The 20,249-nt window shown below is 48.0% G+C and overlaps 1 protein-coding gene across 5 annotated transcripts in view; it reads left to right on the forward strand.

Moving 5' to 3' along the window:
* Positions 1 to 20,249, forward strand: part of LOC112244209 (rho guanine nucleotide exchange factor 1-like) — a 61,456-nt gene that overhangs the window by 25,915 nt on the left and 15,292 nt on the right. Inside the window, exons 1-20 of one of the 5 annotated variants that reach the window (XM_042309045.1) lie at positions 645 to 1,027; positions 1,107 to 1,136; positions 4,010 to 4,118; positions 4,257 to 4,347; positions 4,696 to 4,728; positions 5,932 to 6,141; positions 6,245 to 6,386; positions 7,538 to 7,549; positions 8,733 to 8,885; positions 11,943 to 12,139; positions 12,303 to 12,449; positions 13,954 to 14,033; positions 14,230 to 14,470; positions 14,551 to 14,651; positions 14,761 to 14,835; positions 14,954 to 15,029; positions 17,133 to 17,300; positions 17,794 to 17,881; positions 18,182 to 18,301; positions 18,584 to 18,645. In XM_042309045.1, the coding sequence (XP_042164979.1) occupies positions 1,005 to 1,027; positions 1,107 to 1,136; positions 4,010 to 4,118; positions 4,257 to 4,347; positions 4,696 to 4,728; positions 5,932 to 6,141; positions 6,245 to 6,386; positions 7,538 to 7,549; positions 8,733 to 8,885; positions 11,943 to 12,139; positions 12,303 to 12,449; positions 13,954 to 14,033; positions 14,230 to 14,470; positions 14,551 to 14,651; positions 14,761 to 14,835; positions 14,954 to 15,029; positions 17,133 to 17,300; positions 17,794 to 17,881; positions 18,182 to 18,301; positions 18,584 to 18,645 (2,158 nt within the window). In that variant the 5' untranslated portion in view covers positions 645 to 1,004. Of the gene's footprint in view, positions 1 to 644; positions 1,028 to 1,106; positions 1,137 to 4,009; positions 4,119 to 4,256; positions 4,348 to 4,695; positions 4,729 to 5,931; positions 6,142 to 6,244; positions 6,387 to 7,537; positions 7,550 to 8,732; positions 8,886 to 11,942; positions 12,140 to 12,302; positions 12,450 to 13,953; positions 14,034 to 14,229; positions 14,471 to 14,550; positions 14,652 to 14,760; positions 14,836 to 14,953; positions 15,030 to 17,132; positions 17,301 to 17,793; positions 17,882 to 18,181; positions 18,302 to 18,583; positions 18,646 to 20,249 lie in introns of those variants that run through there. The other 4 variants (XM_042309030.1, XM_042309031.1, XM_042309034.1 and 1 more) reach the window with 4 other exon arrangements.

Here is a 20,249-nt window from a genome sequence, read left to right on the forward strand (position 1 = left end):
CAGATACAATGAATTAACACTGGAACAAGTGAGGAGGAGAGCAGGCGACAAGCTCTTTAACCTGCAGTGTGAAGAGAGAGGATAAAAGTGACTATAAGAGAGAGACCAACAAAGGGGATATGCCCAATGCATAAGTCCCTTTTTTCTGGTTACTACTGTATTGTCAGTGGAGGAAGTATGAAAAGCTTGTCAGCAGGCAGTGTCAAACACATCATAAAGCAGCTTCCCACCGGCTCTGTTACTGACTCACAATCAACTCTCTCTGTCTCCTAACTACAAAAGTGTCGTTTTTCTGCCCATTTAGATTCACTTACACCATCCTCTGCTCTCCTCCACAATCCCACACCCGCCCTCGTTCAGCATGCTCCCCTGGCTCTCCGCCACAACATGGTGATCTCACCTCCTCTGTTTCCCATTGGTCAGTCAGTGGAATGGAGGGATGGGCTTGGCATCCTGATTGGCTTGAGGAATCCTGAGGAAACCCCTCCCTTTATGTTAATAGAAAAGAATAACAGTCTCATTTCCATATTCTTGCCTGCTTGTTGCATCAGACTAAAACACAGTTAAATAGCCATTTCCGGTGTCCTGGAGCATTGTTAGATTTTCCAGCCCACCCTGCAGACAACTCCCAGAGAGCAGCTGTGCCTTGACTTCACACTTATCTTTTGCAGATAGTTAGACAGCTGATACCTGGCCTTGTGCAGAAAATCAGATTGGATAGATTTGTACAGATTCGATTTTTGCAGTGTTTTAGTTGAAAAACAATTGTCAATAGTTTCTTGTGCATTGTTTTGGGTGCAGCTTTTAATGCATCTCTCATTGTTCTAGACTTTGTTTTATTTTTCCCTTTTTTTGTTGGAAAGATCAGAATATGTTCAGTAGCTTCTGCTCTGAACACAATATCACTGCAGTCAGATTTGATTTGGATCAGGAGAAGCTTAGTCGCTTCAGATTCCACCGTCCCAAAACAGAGTTAAGAATCAGTCGAGAAAGAGCGAGGGAAAATGCCACTTAATCGACTGCGGCGGTAAGTCTACAGACTTGGCAATGTCTGCACGTATCTTTCTCTCTCTCTCTTTAATATCTATTAATCTCCTCTCTTTCAGCCCCTCCATCGTCGCAGACGAGGAGAAATGGTGAGTTCTGTGTTTCACGGTGCTGTGTGTCTGAACCACTTCCGTCAATGTGTGAATGCATGCTAGACATGCTTTGTCCAGCTCCCTGCTTAGATTCATTCATCTTTTAAAGTCCATACATACATGCCTTATATTTATTTGACCTTCCTCCTCAATTAGTTTGTTTTGCTCTATAGCTGTACGTTGTGCAGACTTCAGGACTGTTGTTGTACGTTGTGCAGACTTCAGGACTGTTGTTGTGCAGACTTCAGGACTGTTGTTGTACGTTGTGCAGACTTCAGGACTGTTGTTGTACGTTGTGCAGACTTCAGGACTGTTGTTGTACGTTGTGCAGACTTCAGGACTGTTGTTGTACGTTGTGCAGACTTCAGGACTGTTGTTGTACGTTGTGCAGACTTCAGGACTGTTATTGTACGTTGTGCAGACTTCAGGACTGTTGTTGTGCAGACTTCAGGACTGTTGTTGTACGTTGTGCAGACTTCAGGACTGTTGTTGTACGTTGTGCAGACTTCAGGACTGTTGTTGTACGTTGTGCAGACTTCAGGACTGTTGTTGTACGTTGTGCAGACTTCAGGACTGTTGTTGTACGTTGTGCAGACTTCAGGACTGTTGTTGTACGTTGTGCAGACTTCAGGACTGTTGTTGTACGTTGTGCAGACCGCAGGACTGTTATTGTACGTTGTGCAGACTGCAGGACTGTTATTGTACGTTGTGCAGACCGCAGGACTGTTATTGTACGTTGTGCAGACAGCAGGACTGTTATTGTACGTTGTGCAGACTGCAGGCCTGTTATTGTACGTTGTGCAGACTGCAGGACTGTTATTGTATGTTGTGCAGACTGCAGGACTGTTATTGTACGTTGTGCAGACTGCAGGACTGTTATTGTACGTTGTGCAGACTTCAGGACTGGACTGTGCAGACTTCAGGACTGTTGTTGTACGTTGGGCAGACTTCAGGACTGTTATTGTACGTTGTGCAGACTGCAGGACTGTTATTGTACGTTGTGCAGACTTCAGGACTGTTATTGTACGTTGTGCAGACCTCAGGACTGTTATTGTACGTTGTGCAGACTTCAGGACTGTTATTGTACGTTGTGCAGACCTCAGGACTGTTATTGTACGTTGTGCAGACTTCAGGACTGTTGTTGTACGTTGGGCAGACTTCAGGACTGTTATTGTACGTTGTGCAGACTGCAGGACTGTTATTGTACGTTGTGCAGACTTCAGGACTGTTATTGTACGTTGTGCAGACTGCAGGACTGTTGTTGTACGTTGGGCAGACTTCAGGACTGTTATTGTATGTTGTGCAGACTGCAGGACTGTTATTGTACGTTGTGCAGACTGCAGGACTGTTATTGTACGTTGTGCAGACTGCAGGACTGTTATTGTACGTTGTGCAGACTTCAGGACTGTTGTTGTATGTTGGGCAGACTTCAGGACTGTTGTTGTACGTTGCGCAGACTGCAGGACTGTTGTTGTACGTTGCGCAGACTGCAGTCCTGTACGTTGTGCAGACTGCAGGACTGTTGTTGTACGTTGTGCAGACTTCAGGACTGTTGTTGTACGTTGGGCAGACTGCAGGACTGTTGTTGTGCAGACTTCAGGACTGTTGTTGTACGTTGTGCAGACTTCAGGACTGTTATTGTACGTTGTGCAGACTGCAGGACTGTTATTGTACGTTGTGCAGACTTCAGGACTGTTGTTGTACGTTGTGCAGACTTCAGGACTGTTATTGTACGTTGTGCAGACTTCAGGACTGTTGTTGTACGTTGGGCAGACTTCAGGACTGTTGTTGTACGTTGTGCAGACTGCAGGACTGTTATTGTACGTTGTGCAGACTGCAGGACTGTTATTGTACGTTGTGCAGACTTCAGGACTGTTATTGTACGTTGTGCAGACTGCAGGACTGTTGTTGTACGTTGGGCAGACTTCAGGACTGTTATTGTATGTTGTGCAGACTGCAGGACTGTTATTGTACGTTGTGCAGACTGCAGGACTGTTATTGTACATTGTGCAGACTTCAGGACTGTTATTGTACGTTGTGCAGACTGCAGGACTGTTGTTGTACGTTGTGCAGACTTCAGGACTGTTGTTGTACGTTGTGCAGACTTCAGGACTGTTGTTGTACGTTGTGCAGACTTCAGGACTGTTGTTGTACGTTGGGCAGACTTCAGGACTGTTATTGTACGTTGTGCAGACTGCAGGACTGTTGTTGTACGTTGCGCAGACTGCAGTCCTGTACGTTGTGCAGACTGCAGGACTGTTGTTGTACGTTGTGCAGACTGCAGGACTGTTATTGTACGTTGTGCAGACCGCAGTACTATAGTTGCATTACTTTGCCATAAATGGCATTCTGTAGCTGATGTAGGCTGACTTGGTTTGTGGTCTTACGGCCTCAGTTTGAAAAGCTCTTGCATTTTGTCTCTCAAGCTCCTCTTTCTACTCCTCCTTTCATCTCTAGTAAACTACCAACTCTCCACCCAGCATCACCCCAGCCTTTCTCATATTCCAACCCCACCCCTTTTCTCCTCTCAACCCCTTTTCTCCTCTCCAACCCCTTTTCTCCTCTCAACGCCTTTTCTCATCTCAACCCCACCCCTTTTCTCATCTCAACCCCTTTTCTCATCTCAACCCCACCCCTTTTCTCATCTCATCTCAACCCCACCCCTTTTCTCATTTCAACCCCACCCCTACTCTCCCTCTCTTTCACTCCTATTCTTTTTATTTACAGCTCATGCTTTAGCATCCTCTATAATAGTGTATCATTATTGTTTCTATTGCAATGCCAATATATATGCATTTATACAGCATGTACTTTCATCACCACTAACTTTACAGAGATCTCGCTCTCCCTCCCTCTCTCTCGCCCTCCAGTTCGTCGATCTTTGCAGCAGTGGCCTTCTACATGAAGCACCTAGGAGTGAAGTCCAGGGTAGCTGACAGTAAGAAGTCCAGAGGGTTCTTCAGGAGACCCCTTGGGAAGGTGAGTCTGTCTGTCTGTCTCTCTGTCTGGAGTCCACAGTCCACAGTCCATACCACACACCAACCTATCCAGTATTATAAGACTGTACTTGTCATAATGCGCTCTCTCTTTGTCTCTCTTCCTCCATCTCCCTCTCAGAATAAGAAGAGTGAGGAGTCCACTAAATCTAAACCGAAGGGGGGTTTTCCCAACATCCTCAGCGCCGCCGGTGGCTGGATTGCTGGCAGCAGTACGTACCAGTAGTGTCATAATATGAGATGAGATTGTACTTTATCAATACCCAAGGAGAAATTAGTTTGTCTTCCTTAAGTAGTTAAAAAACAACACAAAAATATTTACAGTAAATACACACTGTATGCACTACTAAATACACACTGCATACACTACTAAATACATACTGCATACTGAAGGTACAGAGAAACAGAGTGGATGACATATCGTATAAGCTATGTCAGGTGTTTGATTATCGATCGCCATCTAAAAGTGGGTCTACCAGAATGACCGTAGTGCCTGTATAAGACAAAGTCTTTGTAGAATTAAAAAGAACCCGTTGTCTTGCCCTGTGTTCTTCTTTCAGCTGAGGTCAAACTTCCTAAAGTGGAGGCTGAAGGTACCACCGTCTGGCTCTCATCTCCTCTTCCCCACCCCTTTATCTCTAGAATGGTTTAGTCCTTACTAATCAACCCCAAAGCATGTTTGCATGTATCAAATCAAACCCGGAAGGGGCCAAGGGGAATGGCAATGTTTTGATTTGTTGACTTTCTGTTTTGCGTCTAGGTGTAATCATTGGTGTTTTAATAGATGGACTAACCACATACACACACGCTAGAGCTTGGGCGAAAAAAATGAAAATCTGTGATTTTCTGTGATTTTGCTATACAATGTTCCTGTAGATTGTTCTAAAACTGTTATTTGGTCAACGGTAATAGCCTATGCGTTATGTTGATTCCTGCAGAAATTTGACGTTTGGTGCAACTTTGAAATTTGATGTTTGGAGAAACGCGGATAACCGTCAGAATCTGACGTTAAATTGGTAAAACCGTGAGCTCTTGTTGTTCATCAAGTAGCCTAGGTCTAGTGCTGGAAAGTTGTTGTCGGATGTTAGCCTAGATAGATTAATCAATTAGCCTACATGTCTATATAGCAACAACATCACTAGCTAAGTGTTTTGAGTTCCCACTGCTATCTCAGTTGACTTACTTGGCACTGGAACTAAATGGTCAAAAGCCCTCCCGCTAATGTAAAGTAGCCTAACTGTCCCTTTAAAACATTTAGTTTTATTGTTGTAGGCTATTTATTGTTATTGAGCAAAATAGTTACATTCATCACATTATCACATTTTGTCCATCTCGCCCAGCTCTAGCACCTCCCCCAAACATGATTTATTGCTGATTTATCATTATCGAAACAATTAGTCAATTTAACACAACATGGATTTTTGTCCATCTCGCCCAGCTCTCTCTCTCTCTCTCTCTCTCTCTCTCTCTCTCTCTCTCTCTCTCTCTCACACTCACACTCACACTCACACACACACACACACACACACACACACACACACACACACACACACACACACACACACACACACACACACACACACACACGGTCAGTCTGTCGTAGGGTTGTGAACATAGGCACAAAACTGTCCCCACCCTGAGAATGATTAACCCTCCTCTCTCACCACAGATTGACTGACTGCCCTATAATCGTCCTGTCTGTTTCTTTCTCTCATGGAAATGACTGACTGTTTTGACTCTTTTTTTTTCTCAATGTCATCCCTTTTACCATCTATTTCTCTACCTCTTTCTCTCAGTGGATAAAGAGAAGGTGAATCAGGAGCGTAAGGTTTCCAGCGGCCTCGCCCCCTCTCGAGGCTCCTCCGCCTCTGATGCTGCTCCTCCAGCATTAAACAGGAAGTCTGTTTCAACAGGATCCTCCCCCCATCAGGGTTTGGAGGTCAGCGAGGGCTCAGGGGTTCACATCAGTGTGACCTCCAGCCCAGACTTCTCCCACAGCGAGATGGGTAAGGCTGATTGGACGGCTACATGGTAGCATAGCAACACCCAACCTAACTTAGGGTGTGTTCAGTGAGGTGAATCTGATGTGTGCTTTTTTCCCTCTCCCAGGTCTGTTCAGCAGTCGTTCGGACCCCCAGTTGGTGGCGGAGGGGGGCGAGGTGTCCCCCGCGGGGATGGCAGGGGGGCTGGCTGTATGGGAGCCCCCCTCACCCAATGAACCCCCCCTGGAGGAAAACCTGGACAAAGACAGGTGAGAGAGAGAGGTAGTAAGGGAAAGGGATAAATAGAGGAAGAGAGAGGTAAAGAGAAGGGGGGGGGGTGGAGTAGATGAGATGTATAAAACCAAAGATCAACATAGACCCAACACCTTTAGGTAGAGTTGAACATAGTCAAACTGTTTAAAAAGGTTAGGGGTCAGTGGCTATGCTAAGGCTGAGGAAGCGTGGTAAAACTCCCTCAGTGTCTCCGTCCGTCCCTGCTGTGTACTGTGCTGCCTAGCCTACCTACCACACCTTAACCCTGCCCTGCCAGAGCAGCTCCATGTAGTGAACATCACTAAGACCCACCCAGCATTTGGAGATGGACCCTTACTGGGGCTACAGGGACCTGGTCTTCCCCTCCAGCCCCCAACCCCTCCTCCTCCCTTCTCCTCTACCACAAATCTCTTGTTTTGTTTACCTGTTCTCCACTTTCTTTCTCTCTGTGTGTCCATTTTTCATGTTTGTTTGCTCCTCTTCCAAAGCACCACTGCTGTCTCCTTGTTTGTGTGATGCTGACTCTGCTCAGTTATTCAGAGCAAGTTAAGTGTATAATAGTTAACATTGTACTGTAGTGTGTCATCTTGTCTGTGTGTCTGCAGGCTAGACTCAAGTACCAGAGCTGGGGAAAGCTGGTATAACGTTGTTGTTATGTTGTCTGGGGTTGTACGTCTGTCTGATTTGGGCATTCATTGTGCTATATTTGATTTGTACAGCATTGTATCTCTACAGGCTTAAGTTCATTAAGTTGACTTTTACTGTGCTTCAGTCGTGCGGTCCAGCTTTAGATTTGTCTGCTGTCGGCTTTATCCCAGTCCTACTGTAAGTGAAGCAGTGAGGTCTGGTTCGCTTTCATGTCTGTTGCTTGCAGAAGGCATCAGTGTGTGTGGTTCTATAGGGTTCCACTATGTTCTGTTGTCCAGTCTTTACAGGGCTTCATGTAGTACCATGTTCAGGACAGCAGACGTCTTGTGTTTGTGGGCGTGCTTTGCTTTCTGTGGTTTTACAGTGCGTTCATTGCTGCTAGGCTCTGTCCGTGTGCTGCAGCGGTTGATGGGGAGAGTTGGAGGTTTGTAGAAAGGGGGTGTGTTACTGTTGAATGGTTGTGGTGGTAATGTAACTGTCCTGTCCCGTGTTTTTACAGACGCAAGACAAGGTGGGTTTCTACTTCTCTGCGACAGGGATACGGACACGCACTGGGCCTCATATTGATAACACACAGTCCATCCTGCATTACTGCGCACACACACACACACACACACACACACACACACACACACACACACACACACACTCTCACTGCATGGCTAAGTATTGTTTATCCTGTACCTTGGACTGACGTGAGTGGGCTGTGATGTTAGACTTCGTGTGTGTGTGTGTGTGTGTGTGTGTGTGTGTGTGTGTGTGTGTGTGTGTGTGTGTGTGTGTGTGTGTGTGTGTGTGTGTGTGTGTGTGTGTGAGATTGGAAAGCTGATAAGCCCAATTGATTGCCATTTAACACTGCGTAATTGAAAGGCCTTGGTACACAGACACACTGAGATGTTACTAAGGACCGCTTTCTTAACTAATAGTCTTGAGGTAGATGGGCTTCCAATGTGTTTCTAATAGGGCTAGTCATTAAGCAGTAACCCAGGACTGTGTGGAGTGTCTCTGCTTCCAATGTTTTTCTAATAGGGCTAGTCATTAAGCAGTAACCCAGGACTGTGTGGAGTGTCTCTGCTTCCAATGTGTTTCTAATAGGGCTAGTCATTAAGCAGTAACCCAGGACTGTGTGGAGTGTCTCTGCTTCCAATGTGTTTCTAATAGGGCTAGTCATTAAGCAGTAACCCAGGACTGTGTGGAGTGTCTCTGCTTCCAATGTTTTTCTAATAGGGCTAGTCATTAAGCAGTAACCCAGGACTGTGTGGAGTGTCTCTGCTTCCAATGTGTTTCTAATAGGGCTAGTCATTAAGCAGTAACCCAGGACTGTGTGGAGTGTCTCTATGCTCCTGAGTCTAACCATCCATTCTCTGTCACATCTCTTGTGTGCTTTTCTTTTGATCCTCTACATTCCTTTGACATCACATTGACTTCCTCTGTAATGCTTCTCCTGCTTGGATCCACTTTATCCTAATATCTCCCCTGTCTTTGTTGTTCCACTCTGTACTTTTTGGTTTGGTCTTTTGGACCATTTTCTTGTGGTTCCTGTACTCCTCACTCTGTCTGTCTCTCTACTTCCTCCCCTGCCTTCCTCCTTATACTACCATCCTCCTTGTATTTTTCCCACCCACTGGCCCTCCTCTCACTCTCCTCTCTCCCTTCGATGTACTCTCCTCCTCCCTCCCTACCTCCCTCCCCAGGCGTGTAGGACGCAGTGAGAGTGCTCGCGTGGACAGACATTCCTCCCGTCGGCGTGGCTCCTCCCGGGCCAAACAGTCGCGTTCCCGTAGCGACGTGGACCTGCAAGCCGCCGCCACGGCAGCACACTCCTCCCCGACCTCTCCCCGTCCCTCGTAAGGCAGACCCCTACCCCCCCTTCTCTCACAGGGGGAGAGAGAGGAGCACAGCCACAGATGGACAGAGTCACTGATGGACTGACTGACGGACTGACTATACTAACTGATGGACAAGCAGGCAGACTGACTATACTAACTAATGGACAGGCAGGCAGACTGACTTTACTAACTGATTTTCAAGCAGACTGGCTGACTATACTAACTGATGGTCAGGCAGACTGACTCACTGACTATACTAACTGATGTACAGGCTGGCTGACTGACTGACTATACTAACTGATGGACGGGCAGGCTGACTGACTGACTATACTAACTGATGGACGGGCAGGCTGACTGACTGACTATACTAACTGATGGTCAGGCAGACTGACTATACTAACTGATGTACAGGCTGACTGACTATACTAACTGATGGTCAGGCTGGCAGACTGACTATACTAACTGATGGACAAGCAGACTGACTGACTGACTGACAACACTAACTGATGGACAGGCAGGCAGACTGACTGACTGACTGACTATACTACATGATAGACAGGCTGACTGACTGACTATACTAACTGATGGACAGGCAGATTGACTGACTGACTGACTATACTAACTGATGGACAGGCAGGCTGACTGACTAACTATGCTAACTGATGGACAGGCAGGCTGACTGACTGGTTGACTATACTAACTGATGGACAGGCAGGCAGGCAGACTGACTGATTGACTGTACTTACTGATGGAAGGACAGACTGACTGAATGACTATACTAACTGATGGACGGACAGACTGACTGAATGACTATACTAACTAATGGAAGGACAGACTGACTGAATGACTATACTAACTGATGGACAGCCAGACTGACTGATTGACGGACAGACTGATTGAATGACTATACTAACTGATGGACGGACAGACTGACTGAATGACTATACTAACTAATGGACGGACAGACTGACTGAATGACTACTAACTGATGGACGGACAGGCTGACTGACTATACTAACTGATGAACAAGCAGACTGACTGACTATACTAACTAATGAACAAGCAGACTGACTGACTATACTAACTAATGGACAGGCAGGCTGACTGACTGACTATACTAACTGATGGACAGGCAGGCAGACTGACTGACTGACTATATTAACTGATGGACAGGCAGGCAGACTGACTATACTAACTGATGGATAGCCAGGCTGACTGACTGATTGACTATACTAACTGATGGACAGGCAGGCAGACTGACTGATTGACTGTACTAACTGATGGACAGGCAGGCTGACTGACTGATTGACTGTACTTACTGATGGACGGACAGACTGACTGAATGACTATACTAACTGATGGACAGGCAGGCAGACTGACTGATTGACTGTACTTACTGATGGAAGGACAGACTGACTGAATGACTACTAACTGATGGACGGACAGACTGACTGACTGACTGACTGACTATACTAACTGATGGACAGCCAGACTGACTGATTGACGGAAAGACTGATTGAATGACTATACTAACTGATGGACGGACAGACTGACTGAATGACTATACTAACTAATGGACGGACAGACTGACTGAATGACTACTAACTGATGGACGGACAGACTGACTGAATGACTATACTAACTGATGGACGGACAGACTGACTGAATGACTACACTAACTGATGGACGGACAGACTGACTGACTGACTATACTAACTGTTGGACAGGCAGGCAGACTGACTGATTGACTATACTAACTGATGGACAGGCATGCTGACTGACTAATTGACTGTACTTACTGATGGACGGACAGACTGACTGAATGACTATACTAACTGATGGACAGGCAGGCTGACTGACTGATTGACTGTACTTACTGATGGACGGACAGACTGACTGAATGACTATACTAACTGATGGACGAGCCAGACTGACTGAATGACTATACTAACTGATGGACAGGCTGACTGACTGACTATAGTAACTGATGGACAGGCAGACTGACTGACTATAGTAACTGATGGACAGGCAGACTGACTGACTATAGTAACTGATGGACAGGCTGACTGACTGACTATAGTAACTGATGGACAGGCAGACTGACTGACTATAGTAGCTGATGGACAGGCAGACTGACTGACTATAGTAGCTGATGGACAGGCAGACTGACTGACTATAGTAACTGATGGACAGGCAGACTGACTGACTATAATAACTGATGGACAGGCTGACTGACTGACTATAGTAACTGATGGACAGGCAGACTGACTGACTATAGTAACTGATGGACAGGCAGATTGACTGACTATAGTAACTGATGGACAGGCTGACTGACTGACTATAGTAACTGATGGACAGGCTGACTGACTGACTATAGTAACTGATGGACAGGCTGACTGACTGACTATAGTAACTGATGGACAGGCAGACTGACTGACTATAGTAACTGATGGACAGGCAGACTGACTGACTATAGTAACTGATGGACAGGCTGACTGACTGACTATAGTAACTGATGGACAGGCTGACTGACTGACTATAGTAACTGATGGACAGGCAGATTGACTGACTATAGTAACTGATGGACAGGCAGATTGACTGACTATAGTAACTGATGGACAGGCAGATTGACTGACTATAGTAGCTGATGGACAGGCTGATATTACTGCCCAACTAACTTTGCTTTACTGACTGTCTGATGTCTAACTAAGACAGAAAGGCTGAGTGAGAGTGAATGGAAGCTTCTTCCACTGTGTCCCCAGCAGCTTCATTAAGACAGGAAGAGATCCATGCTGAGTGACACAGCTTGACTGGAGGAAGAGGGTCAGAGCTGGAGTTATTTTCTTAGTTAGGGCTACAGTACCAACTGTAACTACATGTAATGTTAGTGCTGTGTGTGGATTATGTAGACTTTGAACCAGCCAATAGCGTAATGTCCCAATCCAAGTGCTTCTCAACCCAAGCAGGTTTTCTAGCTTCGCGTTAGACTCTTTTCATATTATCGCCCATACCCTTTATCCCCATACCCTTATACCTGCGCCTCTCCTCCTCCTCTGTCCTCCTTTCTTCTATCAGTGTTGATGAAGGGGTGTTACTGCCTGAGGGTGTGCTCCCAGGTCTTTCCCTCTCTGGCCCCACCCCCCAGCAGGAGGAACAGGACCCTCGCCTCCTGGAGCTGGAGCAGGACCCGCCCAACTGGAGAGAACACACCCCCCCAGACACGCTCAAAGACCTCAGCAAGAAGGAGACCAAGCGACAGGAGGTCATCAACGGTGAGGAGGGACGGGGGGAGGGGTGGGGGGGTGGAGGGATCCATTAGAAGTAATTGCGGTGTAACATTGAGCTGCTACTCATCTGATGCAAAATATTGAGAAAGAGATTCCTCTAGTGCCAATTCAATCTCTCTCTCTCTCTCTCTCTCTCTCTCTCTCTCAGAGTTGTTTGCGACGGAGCACGCCCACGTGCGCATGCTGAGTGTTCTGCAGACAGTGTTCTGGAAGCCTCTGGAGAGAGAGGAACTCATGACCGCCACAGAGCTGGCCACCATCTTCCCCAGCCTGGATGAGATCATAGACATGCACTGTGAGTATGGTTCCACCACTGCTTGACCGTAGTATCACCATAACCCCAGCTACAGTACAACCACATGACCAATGTACTGCCACTGGATGCCCGTAACCCCAACTACAGTACGACCCGCCTAACCCCCTCTACAGTACAACCACATGACCAATGTACTGCCACTGTAACCCCAACTACAGTACGACCGTAACCCCCGCTACAGTACAACCACATGACCAATGTACTGCCACTGTAACCCCAACTACAGTACGACCGTAACCCCCGCTACAGTACAACCACATGACCAATGTACTGCCACTGGACGACCGTAACCCCAACTAGAGTACGACCTTAACCCGCTACAGTACAACCACATGACCAATGTACTGCCACTGGACTAGAGTACGACCGTAACCCCAACTACAGTACGACCGTAACCCCGCTACAGTACAACCACATGACCAATGTACTGCCACTGGACGACCGACCGTAACCCCATGACCAAGAGTACGACCTTAACCCCCGCTACAGTACAACCACATGACCAATGTACTGCCACTGGACGGCCGTAACCGTAACCCCAACCAGAGTACGACCTTAACCCCCCCGCTACAGTACAACCACATGACCAATGTACTGCCACTGGACGACCGTAACCCCAACTGCCAGAGTACGACCGTAACCCCGCTACAGTACAACCACATGACCAATGTACTGCCACTGGACGACCCCCGTAACCCCATGACTAGAGTACGACCGTAACCCCGCTACAGTACAACCACATGACCAATGTACTGCCACTGTAACCCCAACTACAGTACGACCGTAACCCCTGCTACAGTACAACCACATGACCAATGTACTGCCACTGTAACCCCAACTACAGTACGACCGCCTAACCCCTGACATACAAACCGAAATTACAGTACAACCACATGACTGCCAATGCATGGCAGTGACCGTTACCCGACAACAGCACTTCTACAGTTCTGATACTGGCTGAAGTCAGTCTGACCACTGTAAATTGTAGGGCGGGGAATTGCCAAAGACCTCACGATACGATGTTACCACGATGCCTAGGTGTCCAGACGATATATATTGCGATTGGATGCTGTAATTTTATTGCGATTCCATGTTCCAAACATACTGCTCACCATATGTCTGCTGCAGAAGGACAAGAGAGAGTCATGAGAAAACGAGTTTTGATCAGTCATGGAAATAAGTGCTGAAAACAAATGGGTTCCTTATTTAAAAAGAAGATGGAGAACAAGCTCTGATGGGAAAATACTGGAACTTTGGTGCAACTAGCGCAAAAATAATATTGCGATATTGTCAAAATGATACGGCATACCTTCCAAAATGATATCCTGATATATAACTGTATCAATATTTCCCCTCATCACTAGTAAATGAACCCTAGTGTAACTGGAGTCCCAACCGTAAATTGACCTCAGTCTGACCATAATAACCCAACCATAAGTCTACCCCAGTCCAACTGCTGTGTTCCCTGTGTGTTTCTGTGCAGATGCTTTCTACGAGCACCTGAAGAAGCTGCGTCAGCACAATTTCATCGTCAAGGCCATCGGAACCACGTTACTCAATAGGGTAAGGAACAGGTCACCTTCCATCACTCCCTGTCTATGCCTCTCACCCCCTCTCTCTGTGCCCCTCACCCCATCTCAGCCTAACCCCCTCATCCCTTATATGAAGTGGATACTTAGGGATCCCTAAAGAAAGCTTTTAATCTCTCCCTCTTTCTTTCTCTCTCTCACTTTCTCTCTCCCCATCTCTCTCTGTCTAGTTTGGAGGGACGGAGGGTGAGTGGTTTCAGAAGCTGACGTCTAGGTTCTGTAGTCACCAGACGTGGGCCTTGGAACAGCTGAAGATGAGACAGAAGAAAGACCCTCGTTTCAACTCCTTCATACTGGAGGCAGAGAGTAGGCCTCAGTGTCGTAGGCTGCAGCTGAAGGACATCATCCCCACTGAGATGCAGAGGCTCACCAAATACCCCCTACTGCTGGAAAACATTGCCAAGTGCACAGGTCTGTGTGTCCTTCCCTGTTCTCATTCAGATAAACAGAGAGTGTGTGTGTTGTGACATGTGTTGTGTGTATTCCTGTAGAGGACACCTTGGAGAAGGAGAGTATTCAGCAGAGTGCAGAGTGCTGTAGGAAGATCCTCAACCACGTCAACGAGGAGGTCAAACAGATGGAGAACCTGCTGGTGAGACACACACACACACACACACACAGACACACACACACACTCAAACTACTACTATTCTTATAAGTGTCTGAGGGAAAGTATAAATGGTTTTTCTCTCCCCCTCCAGACCCTGAAAGACTACCAGCGCAGGCTGGACACCTCAGGACTCAAACCCAGTAACGAGCTGTACCTGGAGTACAAGGTGACTGACAATAGTGAGGGCTTCTTGTAGTGTGGTCCAGTGTTCTTCATGCTATCCTTTCTACAGTTGTCCCGTTCTCTCATTCTTTATCAGTCTCTATTGTTCTCTTCTCTCTCAGTACCTTGACCTGGCCCAGAGAAGGATGATCTATGAGGGGCCTCTGACCTGGAGAGTGACCAAGGAGAAAACTTTAGGTGCACTATCAACTCTACAAACATTAGTTTGTTTTAATGTGTCAACCAATCGTCTGTCTGATTTCATTTTACACAAACCTAAACTTTTGTTATTCTGCTGTTAACTTCCTGCCCCACTCTCCTCCTCTCCTCTCTACCCTGTTCCTACCCCACTCTCCTCCTCTCCACTCTGTTCCTGCCCCACTCTTCTCCTCCTCTCCTCTCCACCCTGTTCCTACCCCACTCTCCTCCTCCTCTCCTCTCCACCCTGTTCCTGCCCCACTCTCCTCCTCCTCCTCCCCTCTCCACCCTGATCCTGCCCCACTCTCCCCTCCTCTCCTCCTCCTCTCCTCTCCACCCTGTTCCTGCCCCACTCTCCACTCCTCATCTCCTCCTCCTCTCCTCTTCACCCTGTTCCTGCCCCACTCTCCTCCCTCTCTACCCTGTTCCTGCCCCACTCTCCTCCTCCTCTCCTCTCCTCTCCACCCTGTTCCTGCCCCACTCTCCTCCTCTCCTCTCCACCCTGTTCCTGCCCCACTCTCCTCCTCCTCTCCTCTCCTCTCCACCCTGTTCCTGCCCCACTCTCCTCCTCTCCTCTCCACCCTGTTCCTGCCCCACTCTCCTCCCCCTCTCTCCTCTCTCCTCCTCTTCACCCTGTTCCTGCCCCACTCTCCTCTCCTCCTCTCTACCCTGTTCCTGCCCCACTCTCCTCCTCCTCCTCCTGCCTCCTCCTCCCTCTCCTCCTCCACCCTGTTCCTGCCCCCCTGTTCTCCTCCTCCTCCTCTCCTCTCCACCCTGTTCCTGCCCCACCCTGTTCCTGCCCCACTCTCTCCTCCTCTCTACCCTGTTCCTGCTCCCTCCTCTCCACCCCTGTTCCTGCCCCCTCCTCCTCTCCTCTCCACCCTGTTCCTGCCCCACTCTCCTCCTCTCTCCTCTCCACCCTGTTCCTGCCCCACTGTTCCTCCTCCTCCTCTCCTCTCCACCCTGTTCCTGCCCCACTCTCCTCCTCTCCTCTCCACCCTGTTCCTGCCCCCACTCTCCTCTCCTCTCCACCCTGTTCCTGCCCCACTCTCCTCCTCTTCACCCTGTTCCTGCCCCCCCTCCTCTCCTCCTCCTCTCCTCTCCACCCTGTTCCTGTTCCTGCCCCACCCTCTCCTCCTCCTCTCCTCTCCACCCTGTTCCTGCCCCACTCTCCTCCTCTCCACCCTGTTCCTCTCCCCCCCACTCTCCTCCTCTCCACCCTGTTCCTGCCCCACTCTCCTCCTCTCTACCCTGTTCCTGCCCTCCTCCTCTCACCCTGTTCCCTCCTCTCTACCCTGTTCCTGCCCCACTCTCCTCCTCCTCCACCCTGTTCCCACCCTGTTCCTCCCCCACCCTGTTCTCCTCCTCTCCTCTCCTCTCCACCCTCTTCCTGCCCCACTCTCCTCCTCCTCTCCTCTCCACCCTGTTCCTGCCCCACTCTCCCCTCCTCTCCTCCTCCTCTCCTCTCCACCCTGTTCCTGCCCCACTCTCCCCTCCTCTCCTCCTCCTCTCCTCTCCACCCTGTTCCTGCCCCACTCTCCTCCTCTCTACCCTGTTCCTGCCCCCCACTCTCCACCCTCCTCCTCCTCCTCTCCACCCTGTTCCTGCCCCACTCCCCTCTCCTCCTCCTCTCCACCCTGTTCCTCTCCCCCTCTTCCTGCCCTCTCTCCTCCTCTCCTCTCCACCCTCTTCCTGCCCCTCTCCCCTCCTCCTCTCCTCTCCACCCTGTTCCTGCCCCACTCTCCCCTCCTCTCCTCCTCCTCTCCTCTCCACCCTGTTCCTGCCCCACTCTCCCCTCTCTACCCTGTTCCTGCCCCACTCTCCTCCTCCCTCCACCCTGTTCTCCACCCTGTTCCTGTTCCCCACTCTCCCTCCTCCTCTCTCCACCCTGTTCCTGCCCCCTCCTCCCTCCACCCCTCCTCCTCCTCCTCCTCCTCTCCACCCTGTTCCTGCCCCACTCTCCTCCTCCTCTCCACCCTGTTCCTGCCCCACTCTCCTCCTCCTCCTCTCCACCCTGTTCCTGCCCCACTCTCCTCCTCCTCTCCACCCTGTTCCTGCCCCACTCTCCTCCTCCTCTCCATCCTGTTCCTGTCCTCCTCTCAGAAGTGCAGTGTGTGTTGCTGGGGGATCTGTTGGTGCTGTTACAGAAGCAGGATGATAAGATGGTGCTGAAGTGTCAGAGTAAGAGTAACATCGCTGTTCAGGAGGGCAAGCAGATGCTCAGCCCTATCATCAAACTAGACTCTGCCTTCCTCCGAGAGGTGGCCACAGGTGAGACATGCACATCTTTAAATACTTCATTTGAATGCACAAATCACATTACAGTCCCGAAGGATTCAAACATTTCAAAGATTCACAGATACATGGACACACGTAGTGTCAAAGCACCTTCTCCACACAGCTAGGCTGTCCATGACAAAGAGCAATGAGCAGTACCTTGCTAGCTGCTTTGCCTTTTTCCCTATGCAGTCCTGCAATCTGATGGCCATGCACTATCAGCTTATGTACACGGCCAAAGGCTGTTCAGGCATGACTCAAGAGGCTGGTATTTCAGAAACTTGACAGCACAGGGTCTGGTCCATGTAAGAGTCAAAAGAGCAACCCACTTCCAAAAAGAGCATCTGTCTCCGGCCTCCCCCACAACAACAACACCTGCCATATTTGGTATTCAAGAAAACACAACATCATCAACATGGAGCCGCACACACACACACCTTGCAGGAATATGTCATCTCAATCCCCCTCTCTTCTGTCCCTCTGTCAGACCGTAAGGCTTTCTACGTGATCTTCACCTGGGACAGCGGGGCTCAGATCTACGAACTGGTGGCTCAATCTGTCGGGGAGAGGAGGAAGTGAGTGTGTGAGAGGGAGAGAGAAGGGTTTGGGAAGGGGAGAGGAGAGGAGAGGAGAAGTGAGTGTGGGAGAGGGAGAGAAGGGTTTGGGAAGGGGAGAGGAGAGGAGAGGAGAGAAGGGGATTGGGAGGGGAGAGGGAGAAATGAGTGGGGAGAGAAGGGGATTGGGAGGGGAGAGGAGAGGGAGAAGTGAGTGTGGGAGAGGAGAGAGGTTTATGGGGAGGGAGGAGGAGAGGTGGAAGATATGAAGATAAAGACAAAGCACCAACTGTAGTGGTGATGTGACTTTGTTGTGTGAAGCTGGACAGATGTGATCAAGATGGCAGTAGATGAGCTGAAGAAGACAGGACCTCCATCTGACCTGAAGAGAGGAAACAGCATCTTACCTGGAGGAGGAGGAAACCCATACAGCCCCACCACGTGAGTCAACACAGCTCTGAGTGTACACTGTTATAAGCCAGTCCTCTGAGCACTGATCACATGTTAGTCATTTAGGAGACGCTCTTATCCAGAGTGACTTAAAGGAGCAATTAGGGTTAAGTGCCTTGCTCAGGGTACATCAACAGATTTTTCACGTAGTCGGCTTGAGGATTTGAACCAGCGACCTTTCGGTTACTGGCCCAGCGCTCTTAACCGCTTGCCTACCTGCCGCTGATCTAATTTCTTTCTCTCCTTCTCTTTCTCGCTTTCTCTTTCTTTCAGGTTTCCTCAACCCCCACTCAGCCCCACTGAAAATGGAGGAGTCTTGTTGAAAAACAGCATTGGTGAGAACAGACAACAAAGCACCTCTTTCAAGCCATTGAGCTTCTAGATGTTGATAATCGTGTTGTTAATGGTGCTATTACTGATGTTTATTTAGTTACTGCCAAGACTGTTATTACCAAGACTGTTACTGTGTTACTACCAAGACTGTTACTGTGTTTTTTCTGTTCCTGTGTTACTACCAAGACTGTTACTGTGTTACTACCAAGACTGTTACTGTGTTACTACCAAGACTGTTACTGTGTAACTACCAAGACTGTTACTGTGTTACTACCAAGATTATTACTGTGTTACTACCAAGACTGTTACTGTGTTACTACCAAGACTGTTACTGTGTTACTACCAAGACTGTTACTGTGTTACTACCAAGACTGTTACTGTGTTACTACAAGACTGTTACTGTGTTACTACCAAGACTGTTACTGTGTTACTACCAAGACTGTTACTGTGTTACTACCAAGACTGTTACTGTGTTACTACCAAGACTGTTACTGTGTTACTACCAAGACTGTTCCTGTGTTACTACCAAGACTGTTACTGTGTTACTACCAAGACTGTTACTGTGTTACTACCAAGACTGTTACTGTGTTACTACCAAGACTGTTACTGTGTTACTACCAAGACTGTTACTGTGTTACTACCAAGACTGTTACTGTGTTACTACCAAGACTGTTACTGTGTTACTACCAAGACTGTTACTGTGTTACTACCAAGACTGTTACTGTGTTACTACCAAGACTGTTACTGTGTTACTACCAAGACTGTTACTGTGTTACTACCAAGACTGTTACTGTGTTTACCAAGACTGTTCCTGTGTTACTACCAAGACTGTTACTGTGTTACTACCAAGACTGTTACTGTGTTACTACCAAGACCGTTCCTGTGTTTTTACTGTTACTGTGTTACTACCAAGACTGTTACTGTGTTACTACCAAGACCGTTCCTGTGTTTTTACTGTTACTGTGTTACTACCAAGACTCTTCCTGTGTTACTACCAAGACTGTTACTGTGTTACTACCAAGACTGTTCCTGTGTTACTACCAAGACTGTTACTGTGTTACTACCAAGACTGTTACTGTGTTTTTTCTGTTCCTGTGTTACTACCAAGACTGTTACTGTGTTACTACCAAGACTGTTACTGTGTTACTACCAAGACTGTTACTGTGTTACTACCAAGACTCTTCCTGTGTTTTTACTACCAAGACTGTTACTGTGTTACTACCAAGACTGTTACTGTGTTTTTACTGTTACTGTGTTACTACCAAGACTGTTACTGTGTTACTACCAAGACTGTTACTGTGTTTTTACGAGACTGTTCCTGTGTTACTACCAAGACTGTTACTGTGTTACTACCAAGACTGTTACTGTGTTACTACCAAGACTGTTACTGTGTTTACCAAGACTGTTACTGTGTTACTACCAAGACTGTTCCTGTGTTACTACCAAGACTGTTACTGTGTTACTACCAAGACTGTTACTGTGTTACTACCAAGACTGTTACTGTGTTACTACCAAGACTGTTACTGTGTTACTACCAAGACTGTTACTGTGTTACTACCAAGACTGTTACTGTGTTACTACCAAGACTGTTACTGTGTTACTACCA

The sequence above is a fragment of the Oncorhynchus tshawytscha genome, linkage group LG03, assembly GCF_018296145.1.
Source record: "Oncorhynchus tshawytscha isolate Ot180627B linkage group LG03, Otsh_v2.0, whole genome shotgun sequence".
Lineage (NCBI taxonomy): Eukaryota > Metazoa > Chordata > Actinopteri > Salmoniformes > Salmonidae > Oncorhynchus > Oncorhynchus tshawytscha.